This window comes from Microchirus variegatus, assembly GCF_963457635.1.
Source record: "Microchirus variegatus genome assembly, chromosome: 1".
NCBI classification, from domain to species: Eukaryota; Metazoa; Chordata; class Actinopteri; order Pleuronectiformes; family Soleidae; genus Microchirus; species Microchirus variegatus.
In genome coordinates this window covers 10769416-10786765 of record NC_139802.1, presented here as the reverse complement: position 1 = coordinate 10786765, position 17350 = coordinate 10769416, and the positions used below count along the sequence as shown (strand labels likewise).

The 17350-nt window shown below is 41.8% G+C and overlaps 1 protein-coding gene across 1 annotated transcript in view; it reads right to left on the bottom strand.

Moving 5' to 3' along the window:
* Window positions 1-1589: 1589 nt before the first annotated feature.
* The window catches only part of cobl (cordon-bleu WH2 repeat protein), a 50971-nt gene continuing 35210 nt past the window's right edge, over window positions 1590-17350 (bottom strand). The window contains exons 10-18 of the mRNA XM_083889786.1: window positions 16522-17098; window positions 9483-9798; window positions 8014-8132; window positions 7045-7227; window positions 5387-6918; window positions 4943-5170; window positions 4710-4826; window positions 3290-3604; window positions 1590-2372 (exon numbers count right to left, since the gene is read on the bottom strand). Coding sequence (XP_083745912.1) covers window positions 2289-2372; window positions 3290-3604; window positions 4710-4826; window positions 4943-5170; window positions 5387-6918; window positions 7045-7227; window positions 8014-8132; window positions 9483-9798; window positions 16522-17098 — 3471 coding nt within the window. The 3' untranslated portion in view covers window positions 1590-2288. The remainder of the gene's footprint in view (window positions 2373-3289; window positions 3605-4709; window positions 4827-4942; window positions 5171-5386; window positions 6919-7044; window positions 7228-8013; window positions 8133-9482; window positions 9799-16521; window positions 17099-17350) is intronic.

Below are 17350 nucleotides of genomic sequence, written 5' to 3'. Positions count from 1 at the left end.
TAGACTGGTATTTGGCTTTCTTCAGTTGGTGGGATGTGGTCAGCCCGTCTTCCCAGGGTACCGTGAGCTCAGCAACAATGATCGTTTTTGTGCTCCTGGATAGCAAGACCATATCTGGTCCAACGGAGGTCACTGCCACGTCCTGTGGGAAGACAAGTTCCCTCTTCAGGTCCACACTCAAATTCCAGTCTGAGGCTTCTTGCAGGGTAAAGGGTCAGATCTTGGCCATGGTGCTGGTCTTGACTCCTTCCCTCACAAAGTTTATGGCTCAGATGTTATATAGGTTGTGAGTGTTGATTGAGGAGGGAAAACGTATTTAAATATGAAGGAGTCTGTATACCAAAAAACAGTTATCATATATTTGCCCCCAAAACTGTGTATTGTTTCTGTCATTTGCATTTTTTCTGTTCCTTAGGAGGAGCCTGAGTGCCACAATGACAAAGTGTTTCAGGAATCAGGAATCCCAAGTTAGGCTTAACTCATTTCATGAGCCCACACTGTGATGAGTCAGGGCGATGAACTGCTGCCCAGAATAGTAGCTCATCTGTGGTGCAGCACAGGGAGCAAGAGGTTAGAATATATTTCATAAGAACAGCAGGATGACCGCAGTCAACAGGCAATCACAGCGCTGGGAGAAGTACAGGCACATCAGATCATAATATGAAATTTAAAAAAAAAAACAGTTTGTCTGCATAAGAAAATGTTTTTTTTATTGAATCAAAAAATTAGGTAAACAAAAATAATCTGTGCAGCCTTCTGAAAAAAAAAAAAAAGAATCAAAGTGCAATTTAAACTTAAAAAGCAATAGCTTATAAAAGGTTCACGCTATCACCAGAATAGCTTTCTAGCAAAGATTTAAATCAAATCTCTCACTGCAATGATCTTTCTTAAGTTTATAAAATATGCAATAAGACAATGTAGCGTTGTAAACTACTGTATGGAGATGAAAGGAATGAAAAAAAAATAGAAATGCTCGTTGGTTACACTCTCATAATCACAACATGAAACAGATTCTTTTTTTTTTTAGTTCTGAAACTGAGCATAAATTAAATCTATAAAACTATTTCCAACCTCATTTGCTCAGCTGAACAGCAGCAAGCACTTACACCTGAACACGGATGCTCTAGGTTTCTCTACCGTCTACAGATTCAGGGACTGAATCTGCTTTTGATCGTCGCTGTACCGTTAAACAGTTGTGCTCCTCTCTACCTTCAATCACGAAAAGCTACTCCACACTCAACGTTATCTAGTACATATGAAGTAACATAAATCAAGGCCATAGATAATCTAAAGCTTCAGCTCACCTACAGCTGCATTTAAAAATGCATTTTTTAAAAACACAGCCATCACCTAAAGGTAAGTGACTTGTTGATTAATGTGCTAATCTCTTTTTGCTCATTGTGGCATCCGGCATTGACATACTTCAACAACAGTGCTTCAGCAGGACTGAAATGTCGACAAATAGAGATCTTGACATATAGGAAATATATGAAACGTAAAAAGACCAAAGGTCAGTCAGATCACACCTGTACAAATGCAGGTTTCTACAGAATACAGACCACGTAGTATGACATTTTCCTTCGATCGTGAACAGCAGCACAAATAACAGGAGAATAATGAGATTCTCACTCATCACCATCTTACTCATCAGAGCCTGGAACTGTACATTTGTTGGCATCATGGACCAAATGTGGTTGAAATAATATACTCACAACCATGGTTTTTCATGCGTGTGCGTAAGATTTCAAAAATCTTCATCAACAGATCCTTCTTATTCCACCCCTTAAAGAATTATTTTTTACAACAAAACATCATATACATAATACTGAGCGACAGAATAAGGCATCTATGACTTATTGTCAAAAAAAAAAAAAAAGCAGCATAACTCTTTTAAATTAGCTTTCATTGGCACACAGTTTGTACAACATTTCAGTTCAAACTACTGAATTCCAGTACACATGGCAAGATATGTTTAAAAAAAACTACGCTAAGTTGTTAAGATCGAGACAATCACTTTAGCGAGCTACAGTCGGAAGCTGAGAAATGTAATATTAATGGATGGAAAGCTTTCACCTCTGACACAATGTTACAGGTGTTTGGCTACCAACAGAGAAATGTTTCAGTGGAAAGTGAAAATAGCAGTGGGTACATCCCTGCTTCACTGTTCCTTTAGAAACTGGAAAAAGTTTCAGAGTGGTGACTGAGTCCATGTTTTTCAAAAACACAAATGGCAAAAAGATAAAAACCAACAATCTTATAAATGACTCCCTTGTTGTGGAGGCTCGCTCTTACTGCTGGGGGAGTCCTGAGGAGGTCGCCTGGATTGTTCCCAGTCTACCGTTCACTTGGACTGTCTTTTTGGGCACAGCAACCTAGTAGAAGGAGAAACGACATGTCATTTTTGTGTTTCATTTTCATTTGTCTCCGTTTAATGATACAAATATTGTTCTCCCCGTGTGTGTGTGGGTTTTCTCTGGGTTCTACGGCTTCCTCCCACAGTCCAAAAACATGCAGATTTGGGGAGTAGGTAAAAATTGACCGTAGGCGTGAGAGTGCGAGTGAATGGTTGTCTCTATATGTGGCCCTGCGATGGACTGGCGAACTGTCCAGGGTGTACCCCATCTATCGCCCTGTCAGCTGGGATAGGCACAGCACCCCCCTGTGACCCTCTGGTGGAGGATAAGGCAGTAGATAAAGGATGAATGGACACAAATGTTAGTTTATGGCATGCTGGAAAGAAGTGGTGGGGTTCTGTCAAACTGGATTGAAAAAAGGGGGGAACAAATTAAAAAGAAGACATTTGTTTATTCTGTCCCTCACCAGATCCGGAAGAGCTGTGCACGACAACTATATCTGTATTTTCCGTATTTTCATACTTACTGTTTGTTCTCTGCTGGGCCTTCTGTCCAGGTCAAATGATGCAAACTTAATTATCAAAAAATAAATGCACTCTTTCTATTCTCACAACCATTGACCTGAAAAACAACTTAATCTCCTTTTAAATGTTTATCCAGCTGTTCAGTTGTCACATTAATCTTTCCTTTATCTTTTCTTGGCAACATGTAAAAAGAGAACTCTGAATCAAATCATATATTGTTGAGTTACTGTCTCGGGCTTTATCTGTTCTCTTCATCTCTTCTTTTGCCTCCCTCAAACAATCTCTTCACTTGTGTGTCCTGCTTGAGCAGATGCTTCATTTTAAGAGAATCATGGCATCTTTGTCCAGTGGGATATGTGTAAATAGTGGCTCTACTACAGTACACGCTGTGTTTTCTTTCTGTATTCGTACCTTTTTTAGCTTCTCAGCAGCAGATCCAGAGCGAATGGCCTCCAGCATGGCGTCTCGGGCCAAGCCAGGGTTCATGGCGGTGTTAGCACTTGGAGGTGCCACAGTGCTAGGCTTACCCACGGGCAAGATAGGGGGAGGAGGTGGCGGTGCAAACATGGGAGCTGGTGCTGGTTGTGGTGGTGGTGTTGGTAGAGTGGTCAGGACGGGAGGTGAAGTGTAAGATACAAAAGGAGGAGAGGGATGGTCTGCACTGCTCTCCTCCTCAGAAGCACCCTTCCTAAACTTCTGCAGCTCATCAGCTGCCTCAGATTTGGTCTGCGGGGACAAAATGTGTGACAATGGTAAGTCTTCTCTTTGTAAGGGCTGGACAATATGGCCAAAAACTTGACCACAGTACATAGATCGATAGATATCACAATAAATGGAGAACCCATAGGTGCATCTCTCGAACATCCAAATTCTTTTTCTAATTTTGGCATACACATTCATATTTTTAAAGGGTTTTCCATCTTATACATTTCTGTCATTCCAGTTTACACAGATATTTGGTTTTCTTTTTGCATTTATTTAATTTTTTTAAGAAGCACAACATTTTTTGAGACCGATTTAGTCATGCAGCATTCCAGAGATTCCAGTTCTGGTGAAGAAACCTCCGGAATAGAACTGCAGATGTTTCAGCTACAGCAGCAGGTTTCCTGCCCTTTTCGCTCCACATGGGTCCTTAGATGACAACAAACCACAACTCTGGGGGGATAAAAATACTGTAGACACCCATGCTTGCATAACCTGGTTTCTGCGTGCTTTTGCTACGTAGCTAACGACACAGACACAGGCAGGAGAGAGACATTCACATCTCCTTTTGCATGTTTCCTTTGCCATGCAAACTGCAATATATGCTTATTCATTCTTAAGTGGACACACAGTAAGCTCTCAATGAATGACAAAGCTGATTTAGAGAAGATAAAATGCGTATTCACCATTTCTCTCTAACAAATTGACATTTGTTAAACAATAAAAACAAAGTTAGTGGAAATGTTAATGGAACACCAAAGGTATTATCCTAAGGAGACTATAAATCTCTGTAATATAATACAAGATAAAAAACCTTTTCTACCATGTGGTGACATCGTAGGAAAAATCCTTTACGAGTCAATAGCTAAAACCAAAAGCACACGTTATCTCTTCAATGGCTTTGACAACATCAGAACCACCAGGCAACAAAGTTGTAAAACACATTATGGCCCTTCAAAAGTCAGGGGATAGTGACAAAAATGTTTCTTCCAAAGATAAGCAGCTACAAAATGACTTGAGTTATTTAAGCATGAAGCAACCAATGGCTGACTGATACTGCAGTCACCAGAAGCCCACAGCTCATACGGTTTTTGACAGGCATACATGAATAGCGAGTAGAGTATTTTACCTTCTTCAGCCGGGCAGATTTACTTTGGCCTCTAATGGCAGCCAGAAGAGCAGATCTTTCATTCTCCTCATCAACATAAGACAACTTCTTTGTGCAAGTGTCAGCAGAAGTGGATATCTAACAATGACACGCACACAGAGGGACATCAATCCACATCAACAACAGAAGCAATTCACATTACATATTTCTCTTCCAACTAATGAATTCTTCCAAAATACTGTGTGATGTATCACCTTTTTCAACCTCTCCTTGCCTGCCCCTGTCTGGATTGCATCCATCAGGCTGCTGTGCAGAGAAGTCTCCTTGTCAACAGATTTACATATCACTGGTCTGAACTTTTTCACTGGCCCGAACACCGTCACTGCCTGCGATGCGTCGCTACTGTCCGACACTGTGACAGAAGGTTGTGGCCTTGCATCACGTGCAAGATGGGTGGCTGTCTTGGTCGTGTCTTTTGTGTTCTGCAGAGGAGGTGTGAAACACTCAGCACACTGTAATATCAAGTATGGAAGCCAACAGCGGCCATGGTCGCTACGATTATGTTTTCTCATGTTGTCTGAAAAAGATCACGGAATAATCAATCCTGTTATCACCGGATAGCAAGGCCGCTATTCCGTGATCTTGAGGCTTCTGTAATCAATCAATTAATGCAATTTTCAAAATCCATATTTACTTACTGTTTGGACAGCAGTCTTGGAGGCTGTGGGTTGCTGGGCAGATGATCGTGGTAGACTGCTTTGTGTGGGATTGGTGCCACTGGGACGAATAGGTTTAATATCTTCTCTGTCATTGTTGGCGATGGCATGTATCTGGGTGGGGCCGCTAGACCGACTGTGCTTATTCTTGGCTGTTTTTGTTTCTAGTGTATTAAAGCTTCCTTTGGTGGATCCAACAAAATGTCCAAATCCTCCCCTGTCTGGGCTGTCCTCTCCAAAATCTCTCTGGCTATCCGACACATACTCGGGGTAACTCATAGACCTCTTTGGGCCAAAATTGTGGGGTTTATAAGCAGAGTCATTCTTCTGATTATCTGACAGTGATGACTGGTGTGGATTCACTTGTATGGACCTTCCTGATCTCTGGAAGCCGATAGTCTGTGTTTTCACAGGGGCAGAGGAGTCAGGGTTGGAAGGGATGGTGCTGTGATTAGCAGGGGTCATTTTTGTGTATTTATTGATGGCAGATGCCACGTAATGACTTGATGTTCGCCTGGACGGTTTAAGGAAGGACATGTCTTTCAGGTCTGGAAGGACTGGAGAGGAAAGAGCAGGTTTCATAGTTAGCTGCTGGGTGTTGTTAGACACTAAAGTCTTTTCCTCCTTTGCAACATGGATGTCTTTCAGTTGTTCTTTAGTTTCGTCTTTGACAATCAATTCAGACTGGATTCTGTCTGCAGGTTTATAGAGTACACTTTCTGTTGTTTCAGCGTTAGTGGTCTTCCATGTCGTGTCTGAAGTTAAAAAAGGAGGATTTCTCGGGCCATCTTTATTCTCTTTAGCCTTATTGATATGACTTTTGCTGAGAGGTACAGCAGTTTCTTGTCGTTCTGAACCAGAGCTCCAAAAGGCTTTGGCTTTTCCAAGAAGAGGAGACTCCTCTCTACCATTCACTCCCAACTCGGATGCACCACCAGCTCTGTTTCGGGTGATGCCCATTTTGACCATATTTCCTTGATCGTCGATCTTAATGGCAGCTGCAATTGTTGAGGCAGCAGCATCTCCAGTATCGGCATGTACGACAGGTTTTGGAGGAACCACAGTGAACGTTTTCATACCGAAGCGCGATGCGACGTTATGTGAGATTTGACCCAGTGAAGAGTTATTTTGATAAACAGAAATCTCTTCAACTCGTTGTGATCGCTGAATGGCTGTTGATAGAAGAGGTTTCCTTTGATCATTGTTCTTGATCAGATCAGGCTTGATCTCGGTGCTCTTGGTGTGCTTCTGCTTGTCAGCGTTGGGTACGACTGCCGATCTTGTTCTCCGTTTATCCTCTTTCACACCGTTACTGTCGGTCATACCCGTAGCCTTTATTTTTGTCTGGATTATCTTATCTTCCTCTTTATCACTTTTCGACATTTTCACCCGCAACTTCCCAAGATGCTCAGGTTGAAATGGCTCCTTTGTATCTGCACAGCTTTTACTATCAGCAGCTGTACAAACACTGTTGTTTTTGTTCTGAAGCTCCGTGCTGGGCTGCTGGCATAATCCTGGACGTTTGATGTGATGGGGAAAGAAAAAGTGAATTACATTAAAACACAAAACCATTTTTGTAGCTGTATTACAACTGAGATATAAAAATAAGCATGGACGAGAAGAATCTAAATTCTTCGTACCTTTGTTGCCACCTGACTTAGTCCTGGTAAGTGAGTTTGCCTCATTTTCTAATTTGGTAATTTCATAGTCCTCCAGTACTTCATCTATGGCTGTGACTGGCACATCCATGTCCACTACAGACACTGGCACATCATTACTGTTTGTGGACATAGTCTTCTTCACTGAGAAAATGCTTTCCTGGTCTGGAAAAGAGGTACAGATTCAAGTGTTACACATAATACCTTGATACTTGGGACACATTTCTTTGTGGTTCCATCAGGAGGCAAGCATGGCTATAACCAAAATTCATTGAACTTGGAACATTCATTTAAAGGGGACATGTTATAACCTATTTCTCCAAATTAACCTAGGTGTCCTAATGAGGATGAAGCACCACAGCAGTTCAATCACAGTCTACCTTAAAGGTCCACCTTAAAAAAAAGTACATTTAAGGGACAGGCAATGACATCAGCCACAGAGGCTACTGGGAGGTAACAGCAGTTAGCATTTGGAAAAGTGATCATTTGCAGGCTCTAGCAGGCACATTGCCATCATATATAACATGTATCCACTGGACAGATAAATCCTCTGAGGCTGGAAGTTTGTGTAGGACTCTGTGCTGCACTGTGGAGCAAAGTATAGAACTTTTCACGGACTTCCGGTATTCAGATACCGTTGCCCTCGCCAGCACTCTTGCGTGTTTTATGGACAAAGCGGAGCTCCGCGAGATAACAATTCCAGGAATTTAGCGTAGTGTGACGTCCCAGTGAGCGCGGAAGTCAATATTGCATGTTTTATCTCCTGCACTTAGACTGAGGAGGACCACAAAAACATGAGTTAACAGTTTGCCGACTGACAGGGCCCCCAGAGTGCCAAATATAAAGATTTAAATGATTAAAAAGTTGATTTTGCATAATATGGGACCTTTAATGTGAGCCACAGTTCATTGAAACTATACATCTGGTGGACTGTGATCCACGCACCCTCACCTGCAAGGTCTGCATCAAAATTTGCCAAAGTCTGATGGAGCTGGGCTGTGAGATCTGGGTCGTCTTCATAGTTGTCCGTTATTCTGGCTGACTTCGCCTGTGGGCTGGTGCCATTGTGCCTGAGGATGGTATATAAGTATCAAAAACACATCTGCAAATATTATATAAACCACATTAACACCCCACAAAGTAGCATCTACATACATCAAATAACATCTACACATGCAAAACAAATCTCTATGGCTGTAACACACAAAACTAGCTATGATCTCATCATTTTCTTTAACTTTCACTTTTTTTTTTGCCAGCACTGTGTCCAGCACTCTTCCCGTTACTATTCTGCCTTAGAAATCGAAAGAGGGTAAATGCAGGTCAGTACGAGAAAGAGAACAAAAAAGGTGTTGCATTTAAATATTCTGTTCTGTGCTATTTCAGATTTGTACTTTGTTTTTATTGAAGCATGTTGGCTTTGAAACACACAGCAGTAAAGATACTATTACCACAGTTCCTTAGCTTAGTATTCTCATGAGTTAGTGGTGTGTCAGCCATGACAAATTTGCAACAAGGAGGCCAAACTAAATAGAAGTTGTCTTCTAAGAGACTTGGACTGGCCCTCTTTTCCTCAACGATTCTGAGAAAATAAGGTTATAGTGCTTTCCTGGAATTCTGAGGAGCCAGCAGCAACAGGCCAGACCCGGGATTCATAAAGTCTCTCTTAGTGAGAGCATCGTTCCAGGATCCATGGTCTGGGCACTTTACCATGCACATTTCACAACTTAAAACAAAGCTGTGGGGCAACATTCATTTTCAACAAAGGCCTTTGAATAAGGGCCTAGAACCATAACTATGAAAGCTCAACTCTAAAAAGCTGAGGGTGCCAGCTTTGGCTACAACTCACAAACTGTAACACATGATGAGAAGTGAGTTATTCCAGCACACAAAAAAAGTGAAGACTTTTAAAGTCGGTTGAAGTCAGTGATAGTTACTCCTCAGTGAAAAATGCAGATGCAGAATTAATGTGATGACCTTAAGTGAGAATCCAACTGAATATTTTAACACAGGTTTCAGCTTCAGGCAGTGGTTAGAGTAGCTTCATTTTAACAGCAAGGTGAATGGATTATTTTGGCTGCCAGGAAACTCGGATCAATTAAAATGGATTCAGTAATAAAAGAGGACAGCAATGAGAAATATGCGAGACAGAAGATAGAGTTGGAAGAGTTCATACTTGAAAGCATAATCCCAGATAGATTAATGAGTAGGATAGACGGTTTTCTCTTGAGGCTAGAGCAGCAGTGCATTAATGTGCCTCACCATCTTGAATAAGGCTTTAATCATCTTGCTAGAATAAATCATATATCAAGTAAATTGGGAGTATTGCTCATGCTTTACTTACTCTCTTTCCTCACTTTTATTTTCTACCCACAGTCAACCTACTTTAGTGTATCATCTATCTCGGACTTTCTCTCTACCTGTGTCTTGATCCCCAGGTGGCACATCCCTCATCACTGTCACTAGAATTGTCCCGCACTGGTCCCAGCAGTCTCTCTCCCCCGCCTCCGCTGCTTCCATCCGGAGACAAACTCCCATCTGGTGACGTGGGTTGGGTGTCAGTCGGAGAGCTGATGATGCCCGAGTCTTCACCCATGCCCTCTGAGGCGGCGTAACCCTGGTCAGGCAGGCTGCTGCTGCCACTGCTGCTGCCCAGGGATACAGTTTCCTCCTCAGGTGTTTCAGTGTTTGCTTTCTGTCCACTGGCTGCAGAGCTCCGCATGGAGTGGAGCCAGGCTGGTGGAGAATAGAAGATGATGTCAGCAACAATTATGACTTGACTGATTTAAAAACTGTGAGTAACTTTTAGCAAGAATCATTTCCAACTCGAGGAGGTTTGAGTGGCTTCGGTAGAAAATGATTCACAATATGACTTCGTCCAAGTCTTTTGCTTCGTCACTCATGCCATGCATTAGGTTTGAAAGATTTTTCTCAGATCCACACACACACACACACACACACACACACACACACACACACACACACACACACACACACACACACACACACACACACACACACACACACACACATTAGAAATCTTGGAACATTAATCCACAACAAACCACGAGGACATTTTATGACAAGAAGCATTGGACATGGAGTGAGCATGAAGAGAAGTGGAAAACACACAGAGGAAGTATTTATATTAATTTCAACATTCATTCCGACACCACACACACACAAACCAGAAAACACAAGCCAAATATACAAACGCAAGCCCAGAGCACAACCACTTGTGGCATGATAAAACAACTTTAATGATGTGTGGGTGGACTTACTGTAAATAAACCCTTTTAATTAGATTTTTTTTTACAGTACTGTTTTAGGCTCCAGTGAAAGACACTGTTGCTTCATACCCTCTCATCTCTTTAGTACAGTCATGCTCTGGTCAGTCCTGTGGGTTTTTGAGAAGTTATTTAGTCTGTCACTGATCTCATTGAACTCCAGGCCAAGAGAATAAAAATCAATGCACCATTTGTTAGGTTTTAGCAGGGCAGCCAGCACACGCAGCACTGGGAACTTTACAGGGGATTCTACCAAATGAGTTTAGCAGCAAGTGACCTTGTTAGTGATACCAGGTGTCTGTGAGTGTGTGCACGCATTTGGGCATGCTGTGTACTCCAGTATGTCTATCTGTGTATGCAGTTGTGTGTGTACTAAGCCTGTCAGTTTTGGGCCTGATCCTAATGGTGTTGAGAGAACAGTCAGTTCCAGGAGATGTGGTGATGACTCATAGGGCTGTCCTCCCAGCTCCTTCCCAGCAACAGCTTAGTCATGCCAGCTACGGCCACAATCAGTGCAAACACACACACACGCTCGCAAACACACATAGAAACACATAAGGACAGACAAGTGCACGTGCACACACTGTGCAATGCTCTTATGTGTTTACACAAGTATACTGCATGCCTGCATGACAAACACACAAGTAAACTTCCACACATAGCCCTCAAACCTCCGACTAAATATGAGTTTCGGTGCATGCCTCTGTTAAATCCAAACCAAAAGTATCTCCATTCACAAATCAATACCATTACATATTTGACTGTGACAATCCATCCGACTGATCTTTAGGTCTTAAACTCTTTAATTGAAAAGAGGGACACATGCACCTCCATTACCAAAACAACACAGGTGTATTTCAGTTCATCCACTTTCTGTGATGTAAACACACATTTTCACATATCAACACCATCAAGAACCTAAACTGGATAAGTGAGCTTTCACATGAACTTTATATGACTTTCACAGATCTTAAAATTCAAATCATTAAATGAATGCATCTGTAAATGCTCTACGTTGCTGGGCAAAGAGTCGCAACAATAGCTGTATTCATACAAGTCATGCGATTTAAAACAAGGCTCTAATTCATTGACATGGTCACTAGTCCATAATATTCTTTTTTTTTTATGTACATGTAATAAAAGATTAATTTTCACATACAATCCCATTTTAGATCCATCCCCTACATTTAAAAACAAGCTGTAAAGCTTCGATGCAAGTTACGGCCTAAAACTCAACGTGTATTGTCAATCTTCAGTCTTTTCTTGAAACTAGGTCTTTTATTATAGCTAAAAGCAACATGTCATTGATAGATAATCCTTTACATGTTTATGCCAAAGGACTCATGCACTCGCGTCTCTTGTTTCAACACTAATCTGCAACACAAGGCGCAGGGAGCAGGGAGAGAAACATACGCTGTCCAACTATTGATCTGCAGATATCACATCACCAAAATATTGGCTGCTGGATATTGCATCGCCTTGCCTCATAACCTCATTTCAGAATGTCACCCATCAATCACATGGTAACTGATCCTCTCTTCTATCCTTGTATAGTCTTCCTATCACATTCTCAGTGTTCACTTTTAACTCAGCCCTGGTCTCATGCATAATCAATGAAAACTAGCAGATCGAGCTGAAATTCAAAACCAAGAAAAATATGTACATACATTTGTAAAAAAAATAAAATAATCAAACCCAACAAAGTATTGCTTTAAAATTATGTTAAAACCAGAAAAAAATGATTTTATATCATCAAATCCAAACTAACACAAGGACAGATGACTGAAAAATTGCTCATGTGAGTTAACTGACACCAAGTGAAAGCAAGTTACAGAAAAACTATTCATATTACGTGATAATCAAGACCATAACAAGACACACAAAACAGCAAAAAATAATATTTCAAAGAAGAAGAATGACAGGAAGAGGGTGAATGTTCGAGAGAGATCCAGCAGAAACAGTAAAGGTCGGAGATGAAGCGAAGGGAAATGATTGACGAAGGAAGGGTCGGGCAAGGGCAGAGACTTCAGGAGTGTTTGGAGCGCAGACGCACAGGCCCACAGCAGTACACTACAAAGGAGGGTGCAGGGTGGGGAGTAAAGAAAAGAACAGATGTGAACATGGATAGATCATGACCATTGCACTTGGTGGGAAAGGTGAGGAAAACAGCACCCAGAGAAAAACCTAAAATACTGAAAACAAATCAAGTTGCTTGTGTAAACTTCCAACATCTCTTCCATTATATACAGTATGTAATATACTCCTGTGTACTGTATAAATGCAACATAAAAGGCACTCGTGTTGATTGGAGTTGACCTTGGCCCTGACCCTTGGGCAGCAAAAAAAATAACACGTCCTACAGGTTGACATTTATAGATATGAAGAACCTTGACCTCACATGGACCCAGTATCACTTAACAACTCAGCTGCCCTGGTCTCTGATTGAAAGATGTAAAGCATGTCAGGTCAGAGTGAATATTCACACGCACATGCACAAAGGTTTGGCAGTAAAGGATAGTTGCAAAAATATCAACTCTGAAAGAGAAAAATAGACAATGAATCTAGTGGATTCTAGGAAAAAAAAACAAAGAAAGACAAAGATTAAGTCAAAGGGAGAGGCAGTCCATCTGGAACCTACACTGGGGAGCTGCTTCCTCCTCCTCCTCCACAGGACACTCTGGGGAATTATTTTCTGTGGGCTCAATGGGAGGGGAGGGCAGGGGTGCGGTGGACGGGGAAGGGGAAGGGGAAGGGGGAAGGACAAGCTGTGATGCTTCCAGTGCTGGTGAACGACGAGGTTTGGGTGGCGCTGGTTCATCAGTGATTCCTGGAGGAGAAATAGCATGCAGGCAGAGGAGGGCAGGAACGCGCGGTTACGCTTGTAAAAAACTGGGGAAGAGGAGACAAATGTCCTACATGCAAACATATCCAACTCAGAGTACTAAAAACAACAATTATGATGACATCAAGATATTTGTTGTTACTTTCAAATGAAACTGCTTTATCTTTGGGATGTCTGGTCGTGACGTTGGAGTTTCTGTGTGATGGATTTTTGTCAACTGAGCCCTGAGGATTATTGATATTTAAGTACAATAAGTCACTCTAGCCCTTGCAGTCCCATTATATCTGTGAGATTTACAATTGTAAATTACAGAGCAAAAGGCTCTGTAGAAGATGAAAGTGGAGCAAAAACCTGTTTGAAGCTGCCTTTCAGTTTCCACAAATCCTGTATCAGGTAAAATCTTGAAAAACAAAACATTGCTAGCAGAAGTGGAGCGTGGTTGCCTTAGTTACACACCCTGCACCCTAGGACAGCAGTCGATGACATTAGTACAGGTGAACAAATCTATCTGAATAACACATTAGGGTGAAGGGGCATAACCACCGTTACTGTAAAAGCACAGGGCTGAATAAACAGCTACCTTAGATGTCCTTATAAGGCTCGTCTTGCATCAGTGTGCTGTGTCAGCAGGTGCTGTCAATGTGTTGCTTTATCTGTTTGCCCTGTTGTCGAAAAAATGGGAGGGAACTGAAACAGCACGCAGAGCCGAGATGATAAACTACACCATCATAACCCTGACAGCTTCTAGGGTGTACACACACACACACACACATGCACATGCACACACTCCCTCGATCTCCCACACACAAGCAGATTAAGATGGTTGAATCCACGTTCCCTATTAATGTATTATTTATGTGACACTTTACGTGTCTGAATACATATCAGTGTAAATAAAGTGCATGGTCTCAAACACAGTAGTACTACAGTATATCACTGTTAATAAAAAAACATGGGAGGCTACGCTGACACAGGGAATACTAATTTCATTTGGTAGTAATGTTATGTTATAAAATATATTCATGCCGTTTCTGCAGCTTACAACATACAGCGCACAGCGACACACTAACAATCCATGAATATATGGGTATAGATGAAGCAATGGTATAAAATGCTGTATTACACTACTGTACTGAAAGTTTGACCCATCCATTATGGTTGAATGAAAGACGTATATCATTTAAAGATGAAAAGCAAAGGAAAACCTAATAAGTGTGCTGTATGTATTTCTGTCTTTGCCTTTACAAGAATGAGGGCACCATCATATACTCGGTTTTCCCACACCTTGGCTAACGTCAAATTCAAGGACCTTCCAGGACCAATTCCCTCAAATTCATGGAGTGAATGTACTGACACAGCTTAAGGTGGGAGGGCAACTTGTTAGAGCGTTGATTCGCCCATGGCGTCTTCCTTAATTGATCCGCAGCACGCTCTGCATCTGGACAAGTGATTATTATTGGGATCACGGTCAAGTCAGTCTTTGTAATTTTCTTTAGTGAGCCAGGCATCATGTCATTTGCTCTCTCTTGCTTCACGTTACTCACTTATTGCTTTGCATGTACTCTCACATCAATGGCAGAGAGACCGTATACAGTGCTACAACAACGCTAGTAATTACAACTCGATGTGTGTTCTGTGTAGCCGTGTGGTCGCGGGAGACATTTACCTAAATATCAACTTAAATCCTTTCTTGCACAAAATCCAAGCACTTCCAATGACGCATGCCTATTTGGGGTGATTCAAATTCACTATTTCAAGGATTTCAAGCACCCATGGGAACCGTGTATACTGCATGTGCAGGGTGTAGTTGTCTAGCCTCAACGTGTACACCAGCTATTCATTCTGTGCCAAATATGTACTGTTCATATCTAACGGGGGTGCAGTTCTCAGGTTGCAATGAAAAACATCTTAAGAGTCAATGTGGAAAGCTGAAGAAATGAGGTTGAGGTTGACTGCAAGGACAAAACGGGAAATTTTTAGCATAGCGTGGCCGTGCAAATGAAACAATTTCAAGCACATGTTTCAAAAGTGTGCAAAAACACCAAAGGGGAGTGGGAGAAGACTGACAAGAGGGAGGGAGTTAAAGCAAAAGAGAAGGTGATGCAATGTCAGCAAAGTGTCATGATAGAGGACACAAAAAGCTAGGTTTATACATGTATTAATGTTCTTCTTCCTATATGTTTCCTCTAGTCTAATGAACAAATCTCCTCATACTTCATCCTTCCTACTGCTTTCATCTAGCTGTCCATCACTCCTCTCCTGTTTCTACCTTGCTACTCTGTCATTCTGCTTCCCATGCTCATTATTCTGAACTCCAAGTCTGTCCCTTTAACCTTTCTCATCCCTTTTCTACTGTCTGCATCTCTCTCTCATCTCTGCCTCTGTCAACAGTCCTCTCCTGCAATCTCACTTTTCTAGAGGAAAAATATCTCAGTTACATATAAATCAATACAAGGCCGGCTAAATTTCTCATAGTCTGGTTAAATCTGTGATTTATCTGCCAGCTTTGAAGGTTTGTGTGAGGCGCTGCATGCACACGAGAGAGAGAAATCAAGAGAGGAATGGAAAGAGAGAGGGAAACAGAAAGCTAAGAATGTGAGGGATTGATAAGCATGGGCAAGAGACAAGGACTGTATTGTCTCATAAGCTATGATGAAAACCAGCTCCACCAGTTCTGAAAACTTTAACCATAACATGCACACACAAGCACAAACACATGCAGCCTTTTCACCAGGTCACTTTTGACGGTTTCACATGTTGCTGGAGTGTGACAGCTTAGCTCTCCAGGGCAGACGTTCTTCAGTCACTTACTGACAAGAGGAAAACGAAGTAACCTCTACAGGCAAACTGTACTGACTGCCTCACTTCTTTAACATGCAGAATGTTTACCATCACTTTCAAGAGTTTAGTTTAGTAATCAACAGCCAAGTTAATTTTCTCAGATGAATATAAATGTTTTGTGTACTGTGGAATGAGTAATGTTAATTCATAATCAAATTCAGAAAGGTAACCGAGGGATTAGATAGTAAAACAAAGGGCATAAAGAAGATATGATATGCATATACATACATTTACATACATATATATATATACATATACATATATATGTATATGTGTGTGTGTGTATATATATATATATATATATATTTATGTGTGTGTATGTGTGTGTGTGTAATTGCAGTTTCACTGCCCCTGGAGCTGCTTGTTGTTTGCTTTTTCATTATAAATAACATAAGCTGCCATTGGGTATTCTTCCTATTGTTAATATGCTGTTTGAGAACCTACTATTCACACAGTTAAAGGCGATTATTTTTAATGTCTGATATTTACCTATTGCACTGTGTCTGTTGTTCTCAGCTTCATCCAGTTTCAAGCTAAGGGCCGACTCAGTCTCCGACCTGGAGCTGCTGGCTGAATTCACCTCTTGATTTGATTTGCCAGCCTTGCCCCTCAACTTCTCTGATTCCTCCAACCTGTAGACGGAGCTTTTTGTAATGGGCTGCAGCTGCTGCACAGATCCACTCGCTGAGCTGCTGGTGACGCTGCTGCAGTGGGAACCAGCCTGGTCCTGGTCTGCATCTGAATCATCGAGGCTGTGGCTGAGTTCAGAGTTGGAATCCTGGTAGGCCAAGCTGTCACTGGTGCTGCTCGTTGGGGTTGGGGGGTTAAGTTGTGTTGATGTTTTCATGGGGACTTGTTTGACTGTTTGCATTACCACAATGGTAGACGAGGCATGAACTGATTGTGCCATTCTGGTTGGTAAGGCTTGGATAGATATCTCAGTAGTGTCAGGAGTGAGAGGAGCAGAGGCTGAAGTGTCATCAGAGCCTGGGGTGATGGAAGACGGGGTGGGAGGAGGGGCCGGAGCCTTTCTCTTCCTCTGCTGGCTTTCTGAGCCAAGTCCCATCTAAGAGAAAGTAAATGAAAAAGAGGCCGAGAGAAGAAAGTTAATGCGAGCACCTTGTGTCGGTGTGCGTGTGTGTGTGGTCTAACCATAAATCAGCCTGTAAATTTAGTCTGCCAGGACTGAAGTAGAGTTTACTACTGAGTAATTAAATCAAGTAGGGTTTTGGCAGCAGTCTCAGTCTTCAAATTCCACCCAAGTGCCAACATTGCCTTTAAATTATAGTACAACAAGACATATCAACGGCTGGGAGTG